At 41.0% G+C, this 26,878-nt stretch overlaps 1 protein-coding gene across 11 annotated transcripts in view; it reads left to right on the top strand.

Annotated features, from left to right (window-relative positions):
• Positions 1–26,878, top strand: part of nrcama (neuronal cell adhesion molecule a) — a 51,471-nt gene that overhangs the window by 18,746 nt on the left and 5,847 nt on the right. For 2 of the 11 annotated variants that reach the window (XM_068716793.1, XM_068716799.1), the window contains exons 2-28: positions 1,755–1,805; positions 11,382–11,562; positions 12,307–12,324; positions 12,666–12,771; positions 13,297–13,490; positions 13,782–14,225; positions 15,743–15,854; positions 16,019–16,203; positions 16,331–16,462; positions 16,623–16,766; positions 16,886–16,997; positions 17,280–17,446; positions 17,648–17,792; positions 17,878–18,002; positions 18,330–18,359; positions 19,172–19,273; positions 19,591–19,788; positions 19,874–19,944; positions 20,070–20,295; positions 20,962–21,077; positions 23,694–23,901; positions 24,100–24,222; positions 24,341–24,517; positions 24,746–24,778; positions 25,436–25,501; positions 26,157–26,279; positions 26,474–26,629. In XM_068716793.1, coding sequence (XP_068572894.1) covers positions 11,469–11,562; positions 12,307–12,324; positions 12,666–12,771; positions 13,297–13,490; positions 13,782–14,225; positions 15,743–15,854; positions 16,019–16,203; positions 16,331–16,462; positions 16,623–16,766; positions 16,886–16,997; positions 17,280–17,446; positions 17,648–17,792; positions 17,878–18,002; positions 18,330–18,359; positions 19,172–19,273; positions 19,591–19,788; positions 19,874–19,944; positions 20,070–20,295; positions 20,962–21,077; positions 23,694–23,901; positions 24,100–24,222; positions 24,341–24,517; positions 24,746–24,778; positions 25,436–25,501; positions 26,157–26,279; positions 26,474–26,629 — 3,607 coding nt within the window. In that variant the 5' untranslated portion in view covers positions 1,755–1,805; positions 11,382–11,468. The remainder of the gene's footprint in view (positions 1–1,754; positions 1,806–11,381; positions 11,563–12,306; positions 12,325–12,665; positions 12,772–13,296; positions 13,491–13,781; positions 14,226–15,742; positions 15,855–16,018; positions 16,204–16,330; positions 16,463–16,622; positions 16,767–16,885; positions 16,998–17,279; positions 17,447–17,647; positions 17,793–17,877; positions 18,003–18,329; positions 18,360–19,171; positions 19,274–19,590; positions 19,789–19,873; positions 19,945–20,069; positions 20,296–20,961; positions 21,078–23,693; positions 23,902–24,099; positions 24,223–24,340; positions 24,518–24,745; positions 24,779–25,435; positions 25,502–26,156; positions 26,280–26,473; positions 26,630–26,878) is intronic. The other 9 variants (XM_068716800.1, XM_068716801.1, XM_068716802.1 and 6 more) reach the window with 9 other exon arrangements.

The raw sequence follows: 26,878 nt of genomic DNA, 5'->3' as shown, positions 1-26,878 counted from the left end.
TTTCCAGTCATTATTCTAAGCCAAGCTTACCAGCTCCTCCCTGTGGCATGAATCTTAATATTTTATTATTATTCAAGAATGCAAATAAGCACATTTCCCTTTATAAGGAAATGGCATCTTTGCTGTCATGTGGTCTGTCTCTCTTGTCGTTTCCATGGCAATGTGCTAGTGCTTGGTGTCAGGCCTGCTAGATTTTCTCTTCTGCCATCTCCCAGCTCTGCCCCCTCTCTCTTTCTTCCACTCTGTCTCTGTATCTCTCTCCATCCCCCTCTCTGGTGCTCTGATGATGAAGCGCTTTTAGATTTGCCCGTTAATAATGCATGTTTCTTATTCCCACTCGTCCTTCATTTTTGTTCATTTTCTCTCTCTCTCTCTCTCTCTCCCTCCCTCTCCCTCTCCCTCTCTCCCATCATCCTCGCTCTGCCTCTCATGCCGGGGTTTTTCTGATGTCACGGTGCGTCCCTGTCTCCTTTCATTAACATCTCTCTCATCTGCCTTTGCCCTCTCTGGGCTCGGTTCAGTTCAGTCCTGGTTATTAAATTCATTCAATCCTACTTGGATACATTTACACGTCCAGGTAAACGTACTTAGGTTTAGTTTGATTCCAATGTGCTGATGTTAAGATGTTGACAAATCATTTTCCTTTTACCCGTTTGCCTCCCTCTTTCTACATCCATCCGTTTCCATGGTAACGGGTCATGGCTTGGCGTTGGGTTGGGCCACTGGCGTGCCTCCAATCTCTGTCGCTCAGTGACAGCAGCTACTCACACATGTCGTCGTGGGGAGTTCAAAGACCCCCCCCCTCCTCATCTTTTGCATTACCCGACGAGTTCAAACAGCTCGACCTCGGCTCATTAAAGGCGACTATAATAATCCGGTGGTCTTTCTCCTCTGAACTAACTACACTTGTAATGGCCTCATCTCTAGATGGGCTGCCGTTCTTTGTCTGTCACATTTGTTTTGCTAATGTGAGATGAATGGAGAGACTCTCTGGAGATTATGATAATGCATTCACGGTCACGAAGGGAGGCCCGTTTGCGGGAGGCACTGTTTCATTTGTGTGTCCCCTGCTGGAGGTAAAAGTAATAAAAATGACTGGAGACATTTTGGTTATTGATTGAACGTCCTTGTGTTCAGCAAGACAGTCATTTACTGGGTATTCCCTGGAGAGCTAGGAGGATGTGGCCATGTATTCATGTTATGCTGTGTGTGTGTGTGTGTGTGTGTGTGTGTGTGTGTGTGTGTGTGTGTGTGTGTGTGTGTGTGTGTGTGTGTGTGTGTGTGTGTGAGACACTGGCCTCTATTGATGAATGGATTTAAGTCTGTTAGCTTTGAGAACCTAATGTGTCCCTTTGTCCCAATTATTTTTTGTCTACTACATTTGGCTGCAGCCAAAGACTTCTGTTCTCTATTAAGTTTTAAATGTTTCATCTTTGCACCAACTGTCGTAAACAAATGTAATTTAAGTGCTCGTTGATGTCCTGATGATCCTGATTAGGTAATGGGAGGATGCCGATCCAGTTTACATGAACGTAAGCTGCGCAGGACTTTAAACTAAGAATTTCTTTGCCAAATGAGTTATAATGAAACCATCAGAAAGTAGTAATAGTTGCAGTAGCACATTTTTTATGATTTGTATAAGATTTTGCAATCTGGTGGTATGAGTGTGCACAGTAATAGAACTGGTTAGTCCAGTGGGGAGGGATTTTCTAATTATGACACCATTAATGTCTGTGGTCTCCTCATTGTTACAGGTTTGAATCACCTCCTGGAGACGGGCAGCGGCTGAGATTAAATCCTAACAGGTAAATCCAATATTGCCAGTGAATATTCTCTCTCTGCTTTGTTACTTCATCCATTATTTTGTCCTTGGTCTCATTCTGTTTTTTTTGTGGTTATTCTCTGCTCCTATGTCGGTGATTCTCTCTTAAACACCCAGACCTCTTGCTGTTATATTTTTTGATCAATTTTTGCTGATTGCATATCTGTCCACGTGCACGTGTCCCAGTGATGCGAGCTGTTGTGCTGTGTTCAGTATCATCCTGAGAGGATTACTGCACTAAATGGTTGTACTCTATACAGTGTGACTGTCACTGACATCACTACAAACGTATTTGTGATTGGAAAAACACTGGAAAGGCATTCGATCAGTATTTCAAATAAGAAAGCTCAGTTGGCATGGTTGAAAAGTGCTGAGTGTTGAGACGTGACTTACAGCTGGCAGTGACTAATTAATACCTTTTGCAGTCTTGCTTGAGTCTTCTTGGTGTCTGCAGGTGTTAACTCAGCAAAGTACAGTAGCTTGTTGCAACCTCCCTGTAGTTGTAATTTGTGTGTGTGGTTTTGGGTTTTAGGCTGGTTTTCTTGCCTTGTGGCTGGTAAAAAATCAGTACAAGTATTTTTATTCAGATGCAGAAATGAACTCATGAAGGAAGTGAAAGAATATTAACGAGTACAGTAGATGTAGTGTCACTTTGGGCCTATGGTTTAAAAATTGTTCTGTTAGTCGAAGAGTTTAAGATCAGTCCTTTATTCAGCCAACTTGCTGCCAAAACACTTTGTTTTGGAATACAATGAACTAGTGGACTATATGAATATCCAGCATGTATTTGGACGAGGTGTTTAAATGCGACTGGAAAAATAGGAGCCGCAGGTGACGCACTCCTGGTGTCACCTACTGCTCACCTGCTGACACATGACACACTCATGTGCACACACTGTACACACAGACAGGAGAGAGTGTACAGATGCTATTGAACACACTCAGGCATAATAAATGACATAAAACTGCAAATTTGAACAATGCAAATTTTGCATTGTTCATCTATTTCTACAAATATATATGGTCCAAAATTAGACCTCAAGGATACACTCAAGGAATTTGAATGGGGAATAATAAATGTAACAGTTTTGCTTGCTAACAATAAAACTCCACACATAATGGGCCAGTAGCACACAGCATGCTGCATCTGCCTCGTGGAAAACCCATACTGTAATAGTTGTCAGTAGGGAGCTATGTCTTCGTAAGTAGAGCAGGCGCTGCAGCGCAGTATTACATAAGACACCACTACAATGTTTCTCTCATTTCTACCACTGCTACCTGAATAGCCCCATGAGAGCACTCTATGATATTGCACTGATCCATAATTTTAACAGTGAGTCATTATAATAGTTTATTCTACAGAAAAATTATTTGAATTCAGTAATTGTAGGTTGTGATGATGGACCCAGTCTTTGCCCTCCTCCAGCTTCCCCTCTCCTCCTCCATCCTCATCTACACGAGTAATCCTGATGAACAGATGGGCGGAGGAGAAATAAATAGAGGCATGCCAGCTTGTTGCCATAAAGTGTCGATCAGTCCCCTCCCCCGTTCCCATCCCATCATGCACTTTTCTCTCCCGTCAACATTTCAGCGTGATCTACCTCAATCTCCACTGTCTCTCCTTTATCAATCTGTCCTTGTATTTGTACCGCAAGCCCTGATGGTGTTGTTGCCAGTCTCTCTTACCTTTCACCACCACCAACAACTACAGAATTTGATCAGGCCTGTAAATGGAAAAGATGTGTAGAAACGTCAGCCATAAAGATATAACAGTCTTGCCCTGAAGGACACACAAACGCTTATACAAATGCACACACACACACACACACACACACACACACACACACACACACACACACACAGTAACTCATGTCATAATAAACCCAGCCACGTACCAAGGCCACGTGCATCTATCTGCTCATCAATACCTTTTACCTAGCGATAGCACCCAGGAATACCAATGAGACTTGGCTGGTTTACAAGCCCAGCTGGATTTATGTGGCCTCTGCAACAGTGTCACACTGTATTAGAATGGGACGGACTATTGATTTTAGGTCCTTTTTATAGTTGCATGGTTTAGCCCATCAGCTAGAAGTTTTTTGTTTGTTTACATATCACTGCTGAATATCATATGAAACATATTGTACTTGCTATATATTGTGAAGATACCAAGTCTAGCTAGAGTTTAATGCCATTGGTTTCTGGCTTGGTTTCAATTAACAAGGGTATAGGAATTAAACCCTGGCACTGGATCACTGGACGTTTTGTATTCAAGTCAGAGTGATCTGCTCTATTATCTGTGGCAGGTTGATGTAGTTGAAATGACATTTATGAAAAATGCATTGATGCAACAAATGTTTTTACACCCATTTCTCAGTTTCCACTGAGTGAATGTATGGCTATATTGGCTAGACAATTATGGGACACCAGATTCAATTTGTAATTTCAATTCCATGTACACAAAATTGTACATAAATACACACACACACACACACACACACACACACACACACACACACACACACACACACACACACACACACACACACACACACACACACACACACACACACACACACACACACACACACACACACACACACACACACACACTCATGTGCACATGGGCACACACCCAACACCTAACCAAGCCCCCGGCAGCCAACAAACCGGTCCATACGCCTGGCAAAATGTGTGCAACTGTCCAAATACCACAGCCCTATAATTGAAGCAAATGTTAATGGAAGCTATCAGTAATTGCTTTTAATGAGTTACACATGGATGGGTTCAGTGCTTTGTTTTTGAGCAATTATCATTTTTCAAAATCATTCCAGTTTAATCTCTTGGTTTAACAAACCCACAATTTATAGTATTTAGAATTTATATTTGATGTTCATTGCCTATATTTTAGAGAAATACATAACCTTTGTTTGTATTTTTAGTTTAGAAATAGGTTACTTAAGAGTGAGCTTTTATTTTGTCAAAGCATGCAGCACTGTATTAGGCTGGGGGTGTGACCTTATCAGGTGAAGTATCCTTCCCATTTTTCACCTTTTCAGAGAGAGTGTGCCTGGAGCAAAGCTATTAAGATTCAGTTCATGGAAAAGCAGGGCAGCTCACGTTTCCTGAATAGAAAAAAGAAAAATGGGAACAGGAAATGACCATAAGATACTTCTTAGGTTATTCATATCAGGGGTTTAAGAGTCACTGCAGCAGGGTTAGGTTATTTATGGGAGGAGGGCCCAGCAGATCTTCAGCTCTTAATCTTTGGTTGTCACCATTACCAGAGACTCTAGTCTGTGTAGTTCTATATTTTACTGTTAATCTATAGAATTACACACAATGACATTACATAGATAAGTATAAGTTTCACTTTCACTACTCCTTATAAGTATTCTGGTTCTCTGCAAGATACAGGTATGTTCCTGTGGTATCACAACATAAGCTTTACCATCACCCCAAGTTTAAAAACTATATTTAATTGAAGGTTTTTGCATTCAAAACAAAAAGTTCAAAACAAAAAGCTTTCTATCATTATTTGCCCTCTCTGTATGTTTGTATGTTCTATGCCCGCTTGGACTGTGGGCATATTTTTTTTATCGCACCCCTGCCATTTCAGCGTTATCCCCGTGGTAAACAACATGAAGGACAATGGCCCCCATGGGCTGGTTGTAGAGTTGCGGATGGTGATGGGTGGGGGCATGCTGACCATCAGCACTTCACAAAGCCTCAGAGAAAAGCAGGCACTGGGGGATTCTGCGGATGTTGCTAGAAAAACTGACCCCAAAAAGGAAAAGCCCTCTGTGTGTATGTGTGCACGTGCAAAACGAGGCTGAGATAGTTAGTACTGATTAGGTGGCTGTGTGTAATGCGGTTTTGGGGCTATTGGAGACAAAGAGACTGTCCTTTCACTGCACAGAAGTGGTGTTAGTGTAGTGAAAGCGCCTCTTAAAATAACTTCCAGTGAAGCGGACAGCTTCCGATGAAGTCAGCAGTTAAATCATGCAGTTGTAACCTGTAACTGAAGAGCTGCTGGTTTCAATAATGACAAGGAAAGCTGGCGGAAGTGCTTTTGAGTAACAGTTAAACTGCTTACTGTCTGTAATTCTTGTGCTTTTACAAACTTGTAAGTGAAGCATACAGCATCTAAAAAGGAATCAAATGCACAAACTGTGCATTTGTGGACATATTTGGTGCATTCTGTGTATACTTCACTGAAAATAAAATCACACCAGTAATGCAAGTATGCCATTACGTCACCCTCACTAGAAGTTATTGTCTTTATTTGCTATAAACTCCAAACCTCACCTCTGCATTTCCCAGTCAAGTGTTTTTTCAATAGAAATACACCTTTCATAACACCTTGTATAGCTTCACTTCAGCTCCAGAGTGTTTTATTCCTATCCCTCATATAATATTTCTTCTTGCCTTTAAAAAAGGTAAGGAAGGTAACAATATCCACCTATTGTCTGCAGCACAAATGTGCTTCAGTAAATAATACTTAACTTGGTCAAAAGATATGAAACATGCATGAATAATGGCCCATATTTTGAGGGATAAGTGAAGCACTGCTACCTCGTTTTTTCCTTTTAGATCAAAAAGTCCAGTCAAGGATTTGCCATGAAGAAGTAGGGCCATTTTCTCCCCTTACAGTGGGCTTTGTTCATGGCAGACTGGTCGCTTGATGGGGGTTTGTCAAGGAGGGAGATAGAAAGAGAGCGATGAGGAACCAGAGACAGAGCAGTCGGCCAATAAAGTTATCAAATTGACAGATATAGAGACAAGGAGTGATAGCAGGTTGGGGTTTTCTGCTCTGGGTCAGCCCTTTCTCCATGTGTTTACAGAAAGGACTGGTGTGTCAGCATGTTTTTGTGTCTCTCCTGGTGTCCAATACGTCTCTGTCTTGAATCCACTGGCATTGTAATACATTTTGCATTCCTTACAGACACTAAAGTATCAAGCTCCAACCTTATCTTGTGTCTTATTGTACGTACAGTATATATGAATTTAAGGCAGTTATAGTGAAAAAGAAAGAGGTTGGAGATAGTGATGACTTCACTGAAGTATCACTAGACTCTATAGAGCTGTATTATTTCTGGCCCGTAACTTTACTTTTGTGGTTTAACTTTACTGTTGTGGTTCACTCTCACAACTCTCATCAGGTCATTTTTAGCAACAGCAAGAAAAAGCTCTAATGGTGTTAAAGAGCCAAATATTTACTGGAAGAATTGGTGGGGACCAAAATTAAAGCTTTCAAGAATTAGTTACCTCTTATTTCGACCTAAGTCACCCGCAGCCGTTCTGTTTAGTCTCTAAAAGATAGCAGCACCAAGGGTTTATGCTGCCAATACTAAAATAAATAGAAAGAGAATATTCTGTGCTGGACATATACCTACTTTTCACACATGATTGTAGGATAGGCTTTTAGAATACTGCAATGAGTCCTTAAGTTCTCACCTCGTTGGTTGCACAAAGGTGTTATAAGCAATAGTCTGTACAGTTTCTTTCCCACCATTTGTTTAATTTCAGGGAGTTTGGCTTTTTGAATTAACTACTGGTAACATTTCAACTTAGTTTTTGTCACAGTTTTCAGGGTGTTTTTAAGATCTTCAGATGTATATTTCCCCTAGCAAAAGTCTAAACGTCTGCTCTTTCAAAGGTCAGCAATGAAGTGGCAGCTACGTTCTCTTCACATTTAGGCTGCAGTTTCCCTCTGTGTGTTTCTGGGGACTCTCATGGCTCACAGCTCCTATTCTAGTGACCTGGTTACTGGAGACACTCAGACTGTGTGGAGGCCAGAGTAGTCTGGTTAGTGTGTTATGATGCATGTGCTGAATGTCTACCCAAAGGAGTGAAATTTCAGCCTGCTAAGAAAATACAACCGATGCTAGATTTAATTTCTTGTCAGAGTGCAAGTTTTACTTTACAATCAGTCTTTCCGCTCCAATCCACTATGGCTGCAAGCGGTCCGACTCAGAGTCTGTTGCCTTCGAAATATCTCCGTCACTGGAATTTGATGTGACTGCATATGACTGTGTTTTCACCCCCCTCCCCGTTTGCCTCCCCCCTCATCTGTCTAGTCAGACTGTCATGCCTCAGTGTGACTGAAGGCTGCGGAGTGACCAACTTAGCATGTTGCTTCAGGGTTGGCAAACTGAGAGGCAGGAAGACTGTTGGGTTTATGTCAGCACGCTTCACGTCACTCTTTATGGTTTGAGAAATGTTCGCTCTGGTTATGTATTGAATATCCAGTGTATTTAAAGTCCTTCTCATCTTTACGGAAGATATCTAGTGACTGGTTTTAGAGGGAGCAAATACTACAATTTTTTTTTTAAACTGAGCTCAAAACAAATGGCTGAATGGACATGTTGGTTTTAACCATTATTAGAAAACCTCTCCAACAAGTCAGCATGTTACCAAAGTGCCAAAACAGTTCAAGGTAAAAGTTGCAATATCAAATATGCAAGTCATTGCTAATTCTGGGTCGAAAAATAGGTTGCTTTTAAGGAATAATCCAACATTTTTGGATAAGATATGCTTAAGATATACTAGCATTCTTGCCGAGAGTTAGATGAGAGGATGGATACCGCTCTCATATCTGTACAGTAAACATGAAGCTACTGCCAGCAGCAAGCTAGTTTAGCTTAGCATAAAGACTGGAAACAGAGGGGTAACAGCTATTCTGTTTCAGTCCAAGGGAAAAACATATATTCTTAATATAAATGTTCCCCAAAATGTCACATGATATGATGCAATATTTAAAACTTTTAAATGTAAAAATCAGCTGTGTGCTTGAGATTAGAAAGGGAGTATTGGTGAAATGTAATGAACAGATATATTTATTAAGTATGTGGGTAAAGTACATGGCATTCCTGTAAGTCGATAGTGTCCGATATTTACAGGAAGCCACTGCCATCATTTAAACAACTGACAGTTTAATCTATAGCAATTGAGTTTCAATATAGCCTCTTATTAAGTGTTGAGTGCTCAGCTGAGACCGCAAGCACACCGCAAAAGAGGGAATAGATCCAGGTTACTGAAAGTCAATGTGTGGTAGGAATGGGAACAGAAGGTGGATTAAATCAAAAGCGTAGCTGCTGTACGTCCTCGCCACTGAATTACGTTTTCATAAGCCCTTATATAACGGTCGTGTGGTGCAGTTTTATGGCGTTCCGTATGGGAGCAAGCAACATTGACTCATCCATTAATGAACACTCAGTATATCATTGCACACTCTCACCGTTGAGCTTGAAAGGAGCGACAGAATGTGTCAGAATAAGGGTTTGCCTTTCTAGGGCAGAGATGTAAGATTGGCTAGTGGACGTCTGCGAGGATAGAGCAGAGCTGGAGGTTGACTTTCTGACCACTGAGTCAGAGAAGAGAGGGAAAGAGGAGGATGAGAGGTGACCCGCCCACTCAACAAAAAACCATCCCACTCATCCTCCTGTGAGTCCTCTTTGTCATCATCTTTGTTTTTTTTCTGTGACCTGTGAGGAAATGAGCATTGGAATATGGTTATTACCCACTTAGCTTAAGGATGGATGTTCAGCTGTATATGTGTGAATTTTACAAGGTCTTTCATTGGATAATATTACCTCCAGAGGAATGTCTTCCACCACACAGTGCAGTACAGCTTGGTGATGTAGCCTTTTTTGATGAGAAATTCCCTCAGCAGACTTCAAAAAAACTTTGTAGAATTCTGTATGGTCAATCAGGTACAAACGTGTTTGTCCTCTTCACTTAAAAAGGTTCAGTTTTATGGTGCATAATCATGCTAATCCAAAGGCCATCTCTGCTGCAGCAGAATGGAGCCTTATTGTAATGAATCTGAAGATGGGCTACTACATTTGCATGATACCACATTGCCTTTTTCACAATTAGATTAGAAGATTTAGCATGCATGGCTGGCATTTAATGCATTGAGCGCAAAACATTGTGTTGCTCTCTTTCTCTCTCTCACTCCCTGTTGTCATCCCTCTCGATTAACTAGTGAGAGCAATATCCAATAGGACGTGTCATCGTAATTAGCTGTGTCCTGGGGTTGTATTAGCTCACACACTCTGTCTAGCTCAGCTAAATAAAATCTGACACACTGCTCTCTGTGTGTGTGTGTTTGTGTGTGGGTATTAATTACCATGCTCGCCCTATGTCATCAGACATGCTTCCTCTCCAGCAGAGTAGAGACGTACTGGGCCTGAATCTAACGGTGAGCTTAATAGTTTCACCTTCAAATGCCTCTGAAGACTTCAACCCCCTGTGTGTGTGTGTGTGTGTGTGTGTGTGTGTGTGTGTGTGTGTGTGTGTGTGTGTGTGTGTGTGTGTGTGTGTGTGTGTGTGTGCTCTGCTTGTGTATCCACATGTTTGTGTGCTTTTGTGCTTATGTGCATGTGCTAGTCATGAATAATGAAGATGTCAGGGTGGACTGAGCCATTTACCTGACAGCAGCACACTGTGCCACCTCGAAATCCATTTCAGCCTGCTGACAGGAGTTACTGTCACCCTTTGGCTGCTGTGATTCAACCGGCTCGTGCAATGGAAAGAAATTTGTTTCGGCCGGCGCTTAAAATTTACGTCTAGCCTGTCAAAACATAAAAAATGTGCAATCGTGTCGAAGACGGAGACATTCACCAAACACATTATATGCACAGCAGTATCTTGATGCCATTGGTGGAGTGACGTAATACCAATTTGCCAATAAATTATTGCCGGCTAATGTACACGTGACAGAGGCTTACGCACTGCAAGACAGAGCACATTAAAAAGGGAAAAACAAACGCAATTTTCTGCTCCCCATGGTGCACTTTACAAGAGCCCTTTTTAATGTCAACATGGTTCAATGTGCTCTATGTGTGACTGCTTCGAACTGTGTCTTTTATTTCTTACGGACCACGCAGCGGAAGCTGGCGCTTTCACTCATGTGGAACTTGATACACATGACACACTGACATAGACGCATTCGCTAATGCCGTGGGTCTTGTGCATGCATGTGCCACTCCGTGTGCATGCTGTATATGCAGCAGAGTTGTGATTGTTCCGGCCGAGCGCACTTACATGCCATATGTTTACAGGCAAACACGTGGAAGGCGGGGCATCTCAGTGGCGCACAAGGGATGTTCTATTCGTCAGCGGCTATCTTGTCTTGAGAACAGTTATGACCAAATATATCTTCAAAGAATGCCTAAACATACAAGTCTGTGTCTTATTTTGTAGAACGTAGGGCTGACAAGTGCAGGATGCTTAGGTTGTTTAATTACAAATACCGCGTAAAGTTTGTTTGGACTTTTCCTCTTGCCAAAGTCTTTCCGTTGGCAGGATGGCAGGCCATCCAGCAGACAAGCCACTTGTGATCTGTGACTTACAACCCTAGTTTGGATGATGAACGTAAACTTTCCATTGTGGTTCAGACTAAATATTCTGTGTGTAACCAAATCTTTCATTTTTATGGACTGATCTTATATACATTGCACATTTTGAGACTTGGTAGTCATGTAGTCTAAATAAAACCCAAACATACCGTTTTAGTAGTTTTATGGAGTAATCTGTTCTTTTTTTGTTGTAGTGCGGATCCAGACTGCTACACTGTGTACACCGGCCTGATCGTGTTGTTGAATCTGGACAAAGGATTTTCATTCTGACACACCCGACCATGGACAGGAACAGGAAGTGGGTGCCGAGCTTCGGAGCCGTGCTAGTGATACTCTTGAGTCACATGACCTCAGCACTGGAGGTGCCTCTAGATCGTAAGTAGTGTCCCCTTCACATCAATGTCACTTTCACTGTCATTTTTTTGCCAACTATTGCCAACGCTTGTGTCAAGCTCTATGGAGAACTGTAATGGAAATCAACTTAACGTTTTCATATTGTGGTGCATAATGAAGAGCATTGCAGCTTCTATGGTCCACTTAAAGGGGTTTTAGAGCATCTGCAGACTGAGCAGCAGTTTACTGGTTTCCCTCTTTGCACGTTTCAGCATGAAATCACATTTGCGTCTTTTTGTTATGAAATGCATTTCAGAAGAACTCTGTCCCCCCCTTTATACATCACACATCCTGTGTGACATTATGATGTCTTCAACTACTTTTTTTGCATTGCTTGCACCTGCCTAATGAAAGTGAAGGCAAGGCAAGGCAAGTTTATTTGTATAGCACATTTCAACAACAAGGCAATTCAAAGTGCTTCACATAAAACCATTAGAAGCATCAAAACATAATGCAAAAGAAAAGGAGATTTAAAAACAATTAAGAACATTCATTGAAACATTAAAAACAGTCATTACATTAAAAACAGTCACTCTATTGAAGCTATAGAAGTATTCACAAAAAAAGAGGGAAATCATATTCCTACCCAAACTTCAGGCAGGCTCAATAACATGCTTAGAAGTACTTGAGTGTGCAACTATTTCACCTGCCTTACTCCTTGCAAAAACTAACACCTTTCCTCAACATTCTATCACTGTGGTACGGCGTGTCACGCTGGACAAAAAGCTAAAGTACTGGAAGGATGTAAGTTGTCTAAAAAAAAACCTGCTGTGACTTTTAGTGTTGAGTTCTTGCACTTATAACTTTGCGTTTGTGAGTTCTAGCAATGTTAGATGTGCATGCAGTTATCTCAACGCTGTTACTGTGTGAAGTGACTTGCTTGTTTTGGAGTGGTGCTTGGTTTATGTCAGATCGTGGACTGGTAAGACCGTATCAGATCAGATAGCAGCTCAAAATGGTGTTACACCAGATTGTGTGAATGCTTCTCGCATGTTGCTTGCATATGCTCGTTGCTGTAATTCAGTGTGCTGTGTCAAGGTTTCACTCTGTGCGTCTGAACTGTGGCTTTATTCATGTTTCTCCAGTGCCCCAACCCCCCACTATAACGCTACAGTCTCCGAAGGATTACATCTTTGATCCGCGGGAGAACATCGTCATCCACTGTGAGGCCAAGGGGAAGCCTCATCCCAGGTGAGACGATCACTCCTCCCATCCCATTGATGCTTGTTTATCCATCCCAGTCGCCCACTACGCTAGCATATTTCCCTGGTTGCTTTTCCAGTTGTGTAATTGAGGGACAAAAGCTTGTGAAATGATACGACCAGAGAGTTTCAGCAGTTGAGAACAAACCGATTTCCATTCACTTTTATGGTCCTCTCTGTGAATTTATAGATTGGTTTCTGAGGGCAGCTTAACCTGGAGCAGTGTGGAAATATAAACCGGGTGTAGTAACTGTTGTTATATAGACCACTTGATAAACACACCTAGCAGAGTGAATTCTACACAGTTTGGATTTCCCACCAGCCCCTCAATCAAGTTAAAAATCGTCAAACTCCCTGCTACGAGATCAGTGATTGCAATCAGTCTGCATGAATAGACCACAGTGCATCTGTGGCCATTTGAACCAGCTGTTATTCCCTCACTTTTGTGTTTCTTTGTGGCACCTGTCCTCAAAAATCAAGTGATCGTTGTCGTTGTCGTTGTCGTTGATCCTAGCTTTTCGTGGACAAGAAACGGGACTCACTTTGATGTCGAGAAAGACTCCAAAGTCCTGATGAAGCCCGGTTCAGGAACTCTTGTCATTGACATCAGCGGGGAAAAGGCTGAGGCCTATGAGGGAACGTATCAGTGTACGGCACACAATGAGCATGGCACCGCTGTATCCAACAGCATTGTCATCAGACAGTCCAGTAAGACTTCAGATTTTTTTTTCAATTACATTATTTACTTTTTCTAAATTAGAATAGATTCTAAAGGCTTGAGCTGCAACAGCAGTATTATATGTTGTTTTTTGGAGTAGTAAACTATAAGTTGATTGTTTCATTTTGTAAAGTTTGTTTTGGAATTAAGCTTTGATTACTAGTATCCAGCTTCCACAAAAGGCTCAATCTCAAATATGAATCCATGTGATTCATACCATGTGTGAAGCTACTGTATGGGGAGCCTCCAGTGCCTTTGTTTGACGTTTATGTGACTCGCAGGGTCCCCCTTGTGGTCGAAGGAGAGAAATGAGGCAATCATGGTGCAGATGGGGGTCTCCCTGGTGCTGCAGTGCCGACCCCCTGCGGGGCTGCCCCCTCCTGTCATCTTCTGGATGGATAATAGTGATGAGTCATTTACATGTTTACATATCTGCACACATGGCACAAGGATAAGAATCTCACACTCAATTTTACAGACGGACAAAGGATTGCACATTGTAGATTTGTACATGCCGTTTCATGTCCAACTCTCTTTCGGTCCATGTTCTTCAGATTTCCAGAGGCTACTGCTGGATAAACGAGTGTCCCAGGCTCTGAACGGAGACTTGTACTTTTCCAATGTTCTTCGAGAAGACACCAGGAGCGACTACATCTGCTATGCTCGCTTCCCTCACACACAAACCATCCAGCAGAAACAGCCCATCTCAGTCACCGTGGTGGACAGTAAGTCGAGACACTGACTTAATTAAATTAAATGTTACTTACGTGTAGAATCTCTTTTTCCATTGGAATACAAATGTATTTTCAAATAGTTAATACCAATTGTCACAATGTATGTAGTTAAAAATGAAACTTTACTTGCAGATTTGAGTATTGGATGTCTGATCATGCACATTTTCATTGTTATCCTCTAATTATTATTGAGAAACTTTCAAGATTTACACTTGTTATAGTCCCTTTTATTTCACATTTATAGATATTTTTTCATCCCATTGTGATCAATGGGATCTTGCTTTACTCCCGTTTCTAATCCATGTGTTGCTCCTGCAGAACTGCATTAGCCTTAGATGAATGCTTGTGCTGTTTTTCTTGTATTCTACCTTTTCCTGAGCTCAATGAAGTGCTTCTAGCGATAGAACACTTGTCAAGCTAATGCATTAGTTTATACATTGTAAAGTAACATTTCCTGTTTTCTTTCCTAGTTTTGCATGTTTATGATTTTCTGTTATATTACAGTGGAAACAATGAATGAGACTGTGGCTGCTTTGTACAATGTCACTGATTTCTATAGTGGTGAGTGCTGCTGGTTTATTCCCATTCAGCCTCTTCAGTGTGAACCCAGCCCTGCTTCTACTCCCAGGCCTAACCGTACCCACCATACACACTCACCTCTAACTTGGCCTTGTCCCCCTTCCCTGTGACTATTGAACTCTTCCTGGGGTTTCTCTCATTTACATTTGTTTCTTTATGCAAATTAATTAAAGGTCTAAAGATATATATTTTTGGTCATTATAAATGCAAATGCCTCGACTGTAATGCATGATACAATACTTGTTACATGCAAAACAGCAATGTCCATGATCGCCTCTGTATGCAGATAACATATTAAAGCTTAAAAGCAACCTTCAAAGCATGCATAACATTAAATATCAGCTCACTGCATCTTCCCTGGAATCTTCAATACACTTTGGACTGATCTGATGATCTGCTACATCAAGCACAACCTCAATAATTATCCAAGAAGGTCACACATGAAGCATGATATTGCTATTCTTATATGGCATTGCTCTTTCTCCACCTTTCTGAAGTGGAAGAGGGCCGTCTGTTATCTATTTTCTGACTTTTTCTGCAAAGGTGCAAAATGTTAAAGATATCAAGATCCTTCCATTAAGAATGTCTGAGGGATGTGTATTGGGCTGGGGGGGTAAGCTAAGACACCCCCCTACACACACCTAACGGATGGCTTCTCCTCTCGGGGGGGGGGGGGGTTCGTCTTATTCTCTTAATCTGAGATGCTGCTTATACAGTATGTGACGAGGCTTTAAGAAGAAAAAAATATTCAACATCACTCACTCATTTACTATCCCTTCTATCCACTTTGTCAAATCACCCAATGTCTCTTCACTTGACAGTGTATGTTTCTATTTGGCCCTCTGAGCTCCTCCCAATGTGGCAAGAGGAGCCTATAGGTTTATGTTGCAGTCTGGTTCTGATTCAATCATGTGTCCTTGTCTTTTCAGATAGCCCAGAGGGGGAGCGTCGCCCCGGTTTCATGATGCCTCTGGGCGCCACCAGCACCAAGATGGTTCTGAGAGGGGAGACTCTGGAGCTGGAATGCATTGCTGACGGCTTGTAAGTAGGCTGCATCTATAATCGACACAGAAGAAATGCACCCTTTTTTTGTATCATACAATGTGCTTTATAAGAAGCTGTCATGGTATTCATATAAAAAGGTGATATACAAGGTATTTGACAGCACAAAAACACACATCCTCTTGTGTTCGCTTCTGCGACAGACCCACTCCAGAGATCTCCTGGCAGAAAGACGGAGGAGAGCTGCCGAGCAGCAGGATGTCCTTTTATAACTTCAAGAAAACGCTCAAGGTTTCTGATGTGAATGAAGCCGATGGTGGGGACTACCGCTGTACAGCCACAAACAACCTGGGCACTGCACACCACATCATAAAGGTCACTGTCAAAGGTAACCTAGTTATTTATATGATGCTAATATTTCTGCACCATAAAGCGAAAGGCTCAGCAAAGTTATTTCATCTTTTGTCATTCTCTCAAAAATCTTTCCGTGTGTTCCTTTTTTTTGTCATCCACAGCCGCTCCTTTCTGGGTCAGCGCTCCCAGGAACCTGATCCTTGCCCCGAACGAGACCGGCATCCTGACTTGTCGAGTTAATGGAGAACCCAAACCTAAGATTAGCTGGTTTGTCAATGGAGTATCCCTAGAGAGTGAGTAAAATGAGTCCAAAGAATATACTACATTTATACACAGTTATGTCCAAAGTACCTGAGAGTATAAATAAACATGCAGAGCTTTCTCAATTGCGTGGAACTGGAAAAATAATGTTTTTTCTATGGACCATATTTCCGGTCTTTTGTCTCCTAATAGACGCACCTGAGGACCACAGTCGGAAGGTGGATGATGACACTGTGATTCTTAGCAACGTGCAGTCAGGGTCCAGTGCCGTCTACCAGTGCAACGCATCCAATGAATTTGGTTACCTGATGGCAAACGCATTTGTCAACGTTCTTGGTGAGTTTCTCTGTTTTTTGGGGAATCTATATGAAAGTTGATCAGACATTTGGGATTTACAGGCTAGTGTGTATGAGGGGGAAATGCTCATTTAGATAATCTTGTGCTTCTTCCCATAGCTGAGCCACCAAGGGTGCTTACTCCACCTAATCGACTGTACCAGGTCATCACCAACAACCCTGCTTTACTTCACTGTGCCTCATTTGGCTCACCAATACCAACTATCACATGGTAAGATTCAGATCAGATGACTTTTATGTTTGAGAAATAAAAAGTTTCAAAACCATTTTAAAAAGAGAGGATTTGTCAGTTGTTTGTGTAATTAAATGCTGACATTTAATTAAAATGAAATATTATTAGATGAAGACTGCAAATAACAATTCAATGCACAACACGTGTGCATGGGTAACACCAATGAGAATCAAAGTCTTGTTCATTCTGCCATTTTTCCCACCGATTTTGTTGTACAGCTTTATTTAATACTGAAAGCCAATGTTTGCTGTTTCCGTTCAGGTTCAAAGACATTCAGACCAGCGTTAAGAATGGTGACCCTTATGTGATCCATGAGAACGGCACATTGGAGATCCATGTGGCCCAGCCATTAAACAGTGGAAAGTACACCTGCATTGCCACCAACAACTTGGGGATCAAGGAGAACCATGTCTACCTGGAAGTTAAAGGTCAAATATGAATATATATATATGAATATATATATATATATATATATATATATATATATACACACACACACACAGACACACACACACACACACTACTATAGCTCATAAATAGATATATTTAGGTCTCTATAACCATTAGGTAATGTGACCATCAAGCTGAATTAATTATTTGTACAAACTCTTTTTTCTCCTGTCGTCCAGAGCCCACACGTATCCTAAAGCAGCCAGAGTACAAGGTGGTGCAGAAAGGAATGAGCGCTGTGTTTGAGTGTAAAGTCAAACACGACCCATCCCTCATTCCCACCATGACATGGCTCAAAGACAATGGAGAGCTGCCTGACGGGAGGTACAAAGATTTAATTTTAAGACTTATGTTGCACCATGGAAAAAAATAAAAAAATATCTATCATCTCTCTGCAATACTCTATCAGGTTTGAGGTGAACGTGGACAGTCTGACCATCAAAGATGTGACAGATGGAGATGAAGGCACCTACACCTGCATCATGAACACCACCCTGGACCAGGACTCAGCCAGTGCAATGCTGACTGTCGTAGGTATGTTCACAGTGCATTCAAGTTTTTTTTTTGTGTTCAACAGGTTACCAGAGGTCAGGTAAATATATTTTGAAAGAAATTATAATGTAATGAAACATGGTAAATGATCTCCGTCAACAATGTTGTTAATGCACTCAACACAAGCGCAAAGGAACAAGGTTTTCTTGAAATCATTTTTAACCACTCTCAAATTTCAGCAACAGTGGGTTCTAATCTAATTTAGTGTCACACTACCACAATATTTTTCCTGCTTTTCTGGCGTTTCTAATATCTGTCACTAACATCTACTCTCTTTTTGTACTCTACTCTTGCGTCTTGCTTTCTCAGAGGCTACTCCTACTCCAGCTATTGTCTACGGTAAACAATGTCCGCAGATTAGGATTTTGTAGCTTTAATTTTTTTTCTCCAAAAATCAAGTTCTGTTTGTAAAACCTTCCATTTCACCTCAATGTTTATTCTATGTCGGTTGTTCTTTTTGCTGTCTTTTACCCATTTTGTACCATTTTATTTTAATTTAGTGTTATTTTATACAAGGTATGCATTTTTTAAATTGAAAAAGAGTTTTATTTCATTGGGAAATCCCTGACATTTGAAAAATACACAGCCTCTACGCACTTGTGATTCACCCACACAGGTGTTTTCACCTAACCTGCCTGATTAGACTCCCTCTCAGGTGTTAGTGGGTATGTGCAGGTTTGAATTGATTGCACAGGTCTAATCAGCCTGAAGTGAAAACACCTGTGCTGGTGTGCATGGTCTTAAAATATTTAATTGCTCAAGAAAATACTGCACCTTTTTGATACAATAAGAAACAAGGTTTTCTTGTCCCAAAAAATACAAAATGCCTCCTGTGTTTTATTGAATGAAGATTATAATAATTTACTGAACAGTGATATGTTTGTCCATAGCTTAACTCTTTACACACATTTCTTTTATTCCATGGGAATGTTCTTCAGAAATAAATCTGACTTATTAAAGAATTCTGATAAAAGCCAATATTAATCGACAGTATTGATCAAAGTAAATTACCCTGCAACTCATTTACTGTGAAACTCTTTGCAGAATCAAATTTTCAGTCGAAACAGTTGCAAGGACTTGCTGTAATCAAATAGCAGAGAAAGAGCCTTCATTGTTTTTCTGTGGTCCTGGACTCATTGTTGTGTTTGCAGAGAAACCGGACCCTCCAACTGATTTGGAACTGACTGACCAGACAGATAGGAGCGTTCAGCTCACCTGGATCCCCGGAGACGAACACAACAGCCCCACACAGAGTATGACATGTTTATCAGACTACACTACACTTTCCCTCTGCCAAACTTGAAATTAGACACTACAGGTCTGACTACAGAAACCTAATTTCCCTGTTGGAAATACAGTTACAGTTTCTGGAAGCAGCAACCGTCTTTTTTTGTGAATAAACAAGACAGAAACAGCACGATGAGCAATGAGCCACCATGGCTGAATATACACAGAATGTAATGAATAATCATCAGTAAGAAACAATTATTTCCTGGTTTCTTTTAGGCAGTGTCTACATCTTCAAACAATTCTTGAACTCTAAATCTCTTTTTTTTTCAATCTTCCCCAGAGTTTCTGATCCAATACGAGGATCTGCTCCACCAGCCAGGAGTTTGGATCAACCTGACGGAGGTTGCTGGTACTAGCACCACGGCGCAGTTAAACCTCTCTCCGTACGTCTACTACTCCTTCAGAGTCCTGGCTGTGAATCACGTTGGCTCCAGCCAGCCTAGCCAGCCGTCAAGCCAATACAGGACCAACCCTGCAGGTGATTATCATGGTCACAAAAGTACGGCAACATCTAAAATATTCAAAAACATTTTGATTAAACCATCTTTTTTTGGTTTTCCTAGCTCCCGATGAAAACCCATCAGATATTCAATGTGTAGGAACAAAGCCTGGCAACTTGGTCATCTCATGGACAGTAAGCTATCCTTTTATATTGTTACTGTGGGCTGTATGTAAGGCATTTTTAACATTTGACCAAAGTCAAGTTGGCATATTTCAGCACGTTTTTTCAGTAACTGACAAAAAACAATCTTTGTACAGTCGTTAACAGGATTTCAGGCTAACGGGCCCGGTCTGGAGTACAAAGTCCTGTGGAGACAGAAGGACATGGATGAGGATTGGTCCTCAAAGAATGTGGCCAATGTTTCACAGTTTGTTGTGTCTGGAACACCTATTTATGTGCCCTACGAGGTCAAGGTTCAAGCTTTGAATGATTATGGCAGTGGCCCTGAGCCAGTGGTGGTGATAGGACACTCTGGAGAAGACTGTGAGTGAATTGAATCTCTGTTTTTGGTTCGGTGTGTTTGTTGTTGTTTTTTGTCTATTTGTTAGAGTGATTACGAAAAAACTGCTGGCCCGACTTTTATGAAACTTGGTGGAAGGCTGAAGAATTGGCCAAGGCAGAACCAGTTAAATTTGGAGCATATCTTAATTACGGAGCGGTCACACAAATTATTTTTTACTTTTGTTACCATTCTGAGATGGCTTTGGCCCTTCTAGTTATTATATACTTTTTAGTGTTAGTTCAAAAATGATTTTTTATTTCGTCACTGATACTCAAAGTTATTTTAAATACATTCAGTGAAATTCTGTGTAAGATGTTGGCAATACAAAGTAATGCACTGAAAGCTGCTAGAGCTGCAGACCTAGATGTTGATTCCCAGTGGGATCAATGGTACGAGAAACACTTTCAAAACACAGAGATATTAGATCTTCATCATTCAATCTTAGTGTGAAAATGTTTTTCTTGTGTGCCGTAAAGTTCACATATCTTATTTTGATCATTGACTGTGATCATTTTTTTGCCTTCTAAGCATTTTACAAAAACGTGTGCACTAGGTTAGGTTGACGTAAAATGATATTACTTTATGATAATAGTCTCGTGACTTGGAAATAGTTCTAGAATAATTTTTTCTTTGTTATGTCTCTGCAGTGCCTTTGTCGGCTCCTGATAGTGTGCAGATCATGGTTCACAACAGCACACTTGCAGAAGTGCACTGGGAGCCCGTTTCTTTGCCCTCAGTTCGAGGAAAACTTCAGGGATACAAGGTATTGTTTGATACATGTTTTTTTTTGCTACAGCATGTCTTTGGTTGTTTCTGGTTCTGCCACTACTTTGCCTCACAAAACAATTATTGGGTGACGAAGCTCGAGCTCATGCAAACATTTTGATAAGGTTTTTAAACCCCTTGCATGTAATCGCTTTTGCACCCACACACTAAATGTGAACAGTGATCCAGTATTGTATGTATTGAATACTTTGACCTATATTCAACCCCCACATTTTCAGCCCACATCCCCAAACAGTGTTTTTTTTCTTCTTTTTTTTACAGAATGAGTCAAAGCACAGCCTATATATTCACTACACAAGATGGCTGACACTTTATCAATTATCCAATGAGGTGTAAACACATATTGGCCAGTCCCTCAGGATGTTGCATGTACAACACAGATATTTCAAAATAGAGTTCAAAGCAGAGGGCAATATAATACGCACTGTAAATACAACCAACGACACACAGTCGAACTATGGAGGGAAATAAAGATAACAAATAAAAAAAAACATAATTTGGCTGCTTATATGAGAGAACATAATAATTCCATTAAAATAGAAAACATAAAACACCCAGTGATTTATTTTGGCATGTATGTGTTGTGGGTACAACTATCTCAGACATTGTGTCTACTCCTCATTGGATAATTAACTAGGAGGCAGCCATTTTGCAGTGTGTGTATATATAGGCAGGGCTTTCGTTTAGTCTGTAAAATCTGTACTGAAAGATGTGTGTTGAAATGTGGTGGTTGTGGTGGTAAAAACTCCTCAGTTCTTTAGTTGGTCTTGCTGAGGTTTCTAGCACATTTAGGAAACAATTTCAGACAAACTGGTCCCTGTCACACATGAGCAGCACAATCTACCAACCAAACTGAAACACTGAAAGTTCTTTTCTAGTAGTCCCTCATTACTGGTGCACCGTGAAGACAATAATCAGAGTGAAAGCACATCAAATGTATCCCAAAATGTACAGCTCAGACCTTTTATAAAAGTATCTGCACTGTATTCGTTCACCATGTGCTTTTAATTAAAAAAAAAAAATTGTGTTTTATCAGTATTTCTATAATTTGGACACCATTGTGTCACTTTTACATGCTAAGTGGCAAAAACAACTGATAGAGAAGTCCCAGGAAAAGCTTCATGCTATAAAAAAACATTCAGGACCTGGAATCCATTTTTGTTTTCATGTTCTGTGTTTTATTTGTTATATAAGTTATGAACATGAGGCTCTTGAGCTTATCTGATCACCTAACTCCAACCCTACACCCAAAAGTTGTAAAGCATGGAAATAAATACATTTATTTATTTATACAACATTTTTTTAAACAAAGTTACAAAGTGTCTTAAAATCAATTCTAAAACTCACAGGTAACCAGTGAAGGGAAGCATGGATTGGTCTGATGTTGTCACATCTCTTCATACGAGTTAAAAGCCTTGCAGCAGCGTTCTGTATCAATTGCAGTATTTTAATGTTTTTTCTGCTGATACCAGAATAAATTGCATTGCAGTGGTCAGTCTGGAAGAGATAAAAGCATGAATGACTCTTCCTAGGTCTGCAGGTGAAAGGAATGACCTGATTTTGGTTAGCTGGACCTGAGCGTCAAAAGTTAGTTCAGAATCAAAAATATAATAGATAAGGTGCCCAGACTTTTAGGAGACATTTAGGGGACCCAATAGAGATCCCTGAAGGACCCCACATAAGAGAGGAGCAGAAGAAGAGGAGGCATCTCCAAGCATTACAGAAAAGGACCTGTTTGACAGATAAGACATCAACCAATCCAGTGCAACATCACTGATGCCAACATAGTTCTTCAAATTGCTAATTAAGACATTGTTGTCCACTGTGTCAAAGGCTGAGCTGAGGTCAAGAACAATAAAATTGAATGCAGGCCTTTGTTAGCGGCAAGCAGAAGATCATTACCTTGACCAGAGCGGTCCCAGTGCTGTGTAGGTAGCGAAAGCCAGACTGAAGATTTTATTGCTATTCTTAAAAGAAATCAGTTGAGTGGAAAGAGTTGTTTTCTAAAATCTTTGATTAAAAATGGCAACTTGGTCTAAAATTACTAAAAACAGTGTTTATATTAGTTGACAGAGAGCAGTTAATAATGGCTGTGTCCGGACCAACAGTCTGAAATACAGCTTTTAAAAAGGTGGGGATGAAGTCTGACTGGCAAGTGGATGATTTTGAAAGTGCAACAGTGCGTTCAAATGTTGACAGAGAGATTTCGCTAAAGTGGGTTAGTGTTGAAGGTGGGCAGAAGTCAACTTCAAGCTCAACAACTTCAGTATGCTGCCAAATCTCCAATATGTTATTCTATAAAGTAATTAAGAAACTCCTAACATCTCCCTGATGTTGGATCAACGGGGTGGCTAGGCATGGGACAGATCAAAGTTCATGGTTTTAATGAGAACTTTGGGATTGTGATATGTGGTCCTTTCTTCTTTAATTGTGTACTACATTAGATGTTATAGAGAGGCAAGGGAGTCAGAGTTCATCCTTTTTCCACTTTCGTTCTGCCTTCCTGCATTGATGAGGAAAACAATGAGAAAATAAAAGAACTATAGTGTCCATCATGCTGATATAGGAATTAACTCTGGTGTGTTTCCTCAAGGTATACTACTGGCGTGAGCGTGGCTTGCATGACACAGAGGAGGACACAGACCAGGAGGAGCAGGTTTTGACGTTCAGTGGGAATCGTAGCGAGGGACGCCTGCCAGGCCTCCAGCCTTACAGCCTCTACAACCTCACCATCAGAGTCCTTAATAACAAAGGAGAAGGGCCTCCTAGCCCCAGCAAGAAATTTGAGACACCTGAGGGAGGTGTGTATGGCTGACGTTGGCCGACATGTTTTTTCTGCAGGCCTAAAGCATCATACGTGTAGAAGATGTTTTATTTTCAGTCCAGGTTCATTTTCTGCACAGCCACCATCTAATTCACTTATACAATATTTAAATGAGTCTCATGATTGGTTCTGTGCAACATCCAGATTCAGACTGTGGTTCTTGTTTTGTTTTCAGTCCCAGGGCCTCCTTCTTTTCTGAATGCCGTAAAGCCTAGTTTAGACTCTCTCACTCTGGAATGGGGCCCACCAACGAACAACAATGGACGGCTCGCTGGGTACACCCTGAAATACCAACCAGGTAGGCTCACCAGCTGCCTGACGCACTTCCTGTTGTATTACACACAGTATTATGAGGCATCTGTGTAAAGGACAAACCATGCTGTGCCTCTTCTCCTTTCAAAACACTGTCTCTGCAGTCAACAATACCAATGAACTGGGGCCAGTCAAGAGCATGGCCTTGTTAGCCAACGAGACCACCATTACCCTGGGCAACCTGAACTCCAGCATGCTCTACAAGTTTTACTTAAGTGCAAAGACGATCAAGGGCTCTGGCCCCATCATCACAGAGGAGGCCTTCACAGTCATGGACACAAGTAAGTTATTTTAGCCATTTCGCTTTATCTGAAATACATTTCAAGCACAGTTGGAGGAAAAGGTCAAAGTCCTATGTCAGTGGGATTTAAGCAGTGCCTGGGTCAGAATCGCAGTGCTCTGACAGATATTAGGGATTCCTGTGAGCTTAAACGCACAACCATGGGGTCCTACTGCATTCCACACCTTATACCCCTTCTATCTCTTTCTCTTTTTTCTTCTCTCTGAAGCTCGTACTCAGCCCACTGTAGAGACGGGCAAAGGTAACCCAAGTTTGCCACAGGAAGCACCTGCATGTTATTCGTACCACTAGATACAGAAAAAAGACCGTAGCATAGATTTAGTCTTTAGATCGATTATCCCTGCATGTTACTAAGGTAGCATGTCTAAAAAATGTGAAAGTGAACACTTGGGATTTACTGTAAATGTGACAGACTTCCGTGGCATCTGCAAACAAGTTTTACTGCAACATAAGTTAAAGTTACTGTGAGGAACTTTTCAATGGATTTTTAAAATTGGTCGCGCTTGTAGTCTTTACCTCTTGTATTTGCCCTCTTCAAATGAACATGTTTTCATTAGAAGTCTCCCGCATGATGCTTGTGAATGTTTCAGTCCAGCACTAACACAAACTTTATATACCTGCTGATGCTATAAACCGTTGGATTGTGTCTATAAATCACATGACTTTGATTTAGATAATATGCATGCTGCAGTGCTGTGATACAGAGTTTTTTTTGTTCGCATACTGAACAAGGCGCTTAACCTCTCTCTGAATCTCAGGATTAAGAGGCATTGCATCATGTTTTTACTCAGCATGTCAGTAGCAACTTTCTTTGCAAAACACTGGCTCTGCAGTTCACTGTATGCTGTCTACTGTGTTGTGTATGTGTGTTGTCTCACTATTTTCCATGTTCTTTCAGGCCCTACAGAGCCCCCTCACCCAACCTCTCCCATCACTCAGTCTCCGCATCCCCCGTTTCACAAGGGTACAAGCACTCCCTGTATCCCCGTCTGCCTCCCCAAATATTGTCACGTATTTTCTGTCCTGTAAAAAATGGTCCATCTCTGCAAAAAAGTCTATAACACACTAGTTTTATTAAAGAATTGATACATTTTCACAAGTTAAATGAAGTTGATTCATGTTGGATTTCTCTCACCTAACACTTGTTTTAGAAGAAAAAAAGTCCTCGCTGAGATGGCCATTTTTTGATTATATAACAAATCTGTATCTATGCTGTTGCAGGATCTGACACTGCTTTCAAAGTTCTTCTCTCATGATTGAATAGTAGTTTTGCATAACTGACATGCGAGGTGGGACAGACGGCCAACAACCAAATGCTCGTAAATTGAGGCTCTGGTCAGGTGTATAGGATTTTAAATCTAATCCTCAAACAGACATGGAGTTCCTTTTCATTCTTAAATTTGGCTGCTGGAAGAACTTTGGTTACAGGAGCAGGTTTTTACCTAGTTTGGTAGATTTGTATACACCAGCTTTATCCTAAACAAAGGTGTATTGTGTGATGTTTATTTCTTTGTTAATTTAATGATACTCGCTCCTGTGCAGTATTTGAAAGGCTTTGTAAAAATTGGTACATTTTTGGAATTAAAGCTATTGTTTTTTCCCCTCTCTTGTGTGCTCAGTGCCGCCTGTCGGCCCTGCGTTTGGCAAAGTTAACACGTCCATGTTGGAGGACGGTGCAGTGATCAGTTGGGATTACTTTGGACAGCATAAGAATGTATATGTGGAGTATATTGTAGAAAACAGTAAGGCTTCGCTTTGTATTCACTGTCATCTCAAAACACCAGTGCATGCATTGATCGGCTTTTTATAGCTCAATCAATCTGATCAATAATAATTTAACCATCAAAACGGATGTTGAAATACCATCATTCAAATAATTATTCTTCCCAAAGGCTCCCTGAATCTAATTCCTCTCCATCCGCTCCACTAATTCCAGGTAAAGAGGACTGGAAAAAGGAGTTGGTAAACGGTTCACACTGGCATATGATAAAAGGTTTAAAGCCGGGGACGTCCTATAAGGTGCGTGTGGTAGCTAGAGACCCGGCTGACCCGACGGTCCACAGCACAGACGAAGTGTTGGTTGCGGTGCCAGGTGAGGCGGCATGCCTCAGGATAGACGTCTATGTGGTTCATTTTTTTCTCATTTTCCCATCGCCTTTCTGTTCCAGCACTGTTTCATTATCAGAGATACAATGCTACACTCAGACATGAATGTACGGTAGTTAGTTTGCTAGTTAGTGTACAAGCATGTGTGGAGTTGCCATCAAGTCGGTCTGATGCATGTCACTTAAAATCACCACTAAGAGGTCCATTATTGTACTGTTTTTACTTTATTTTTTGT

This window comes from Cebidichthys violaceus, unplaced genomic scaffold (assembly GCF_023349555.1).
Source record: "Cebidichthys violaceus isolate CVI_PGR_0920_01 unplaced genomic scaffold, fCebVio1.0.p SCAF_21, whole genome shotgun sequence".
Taxonomy (NCBI): Eukaryota; Metazoa; Chordata; class Actinopteri; order Perciformes; family Stichaeidae; genus Cebidichthys; species Cebidichthys violaceus.
This window is presented reverse-complemented; position numbering and strand designations above follow the sequence as displayed.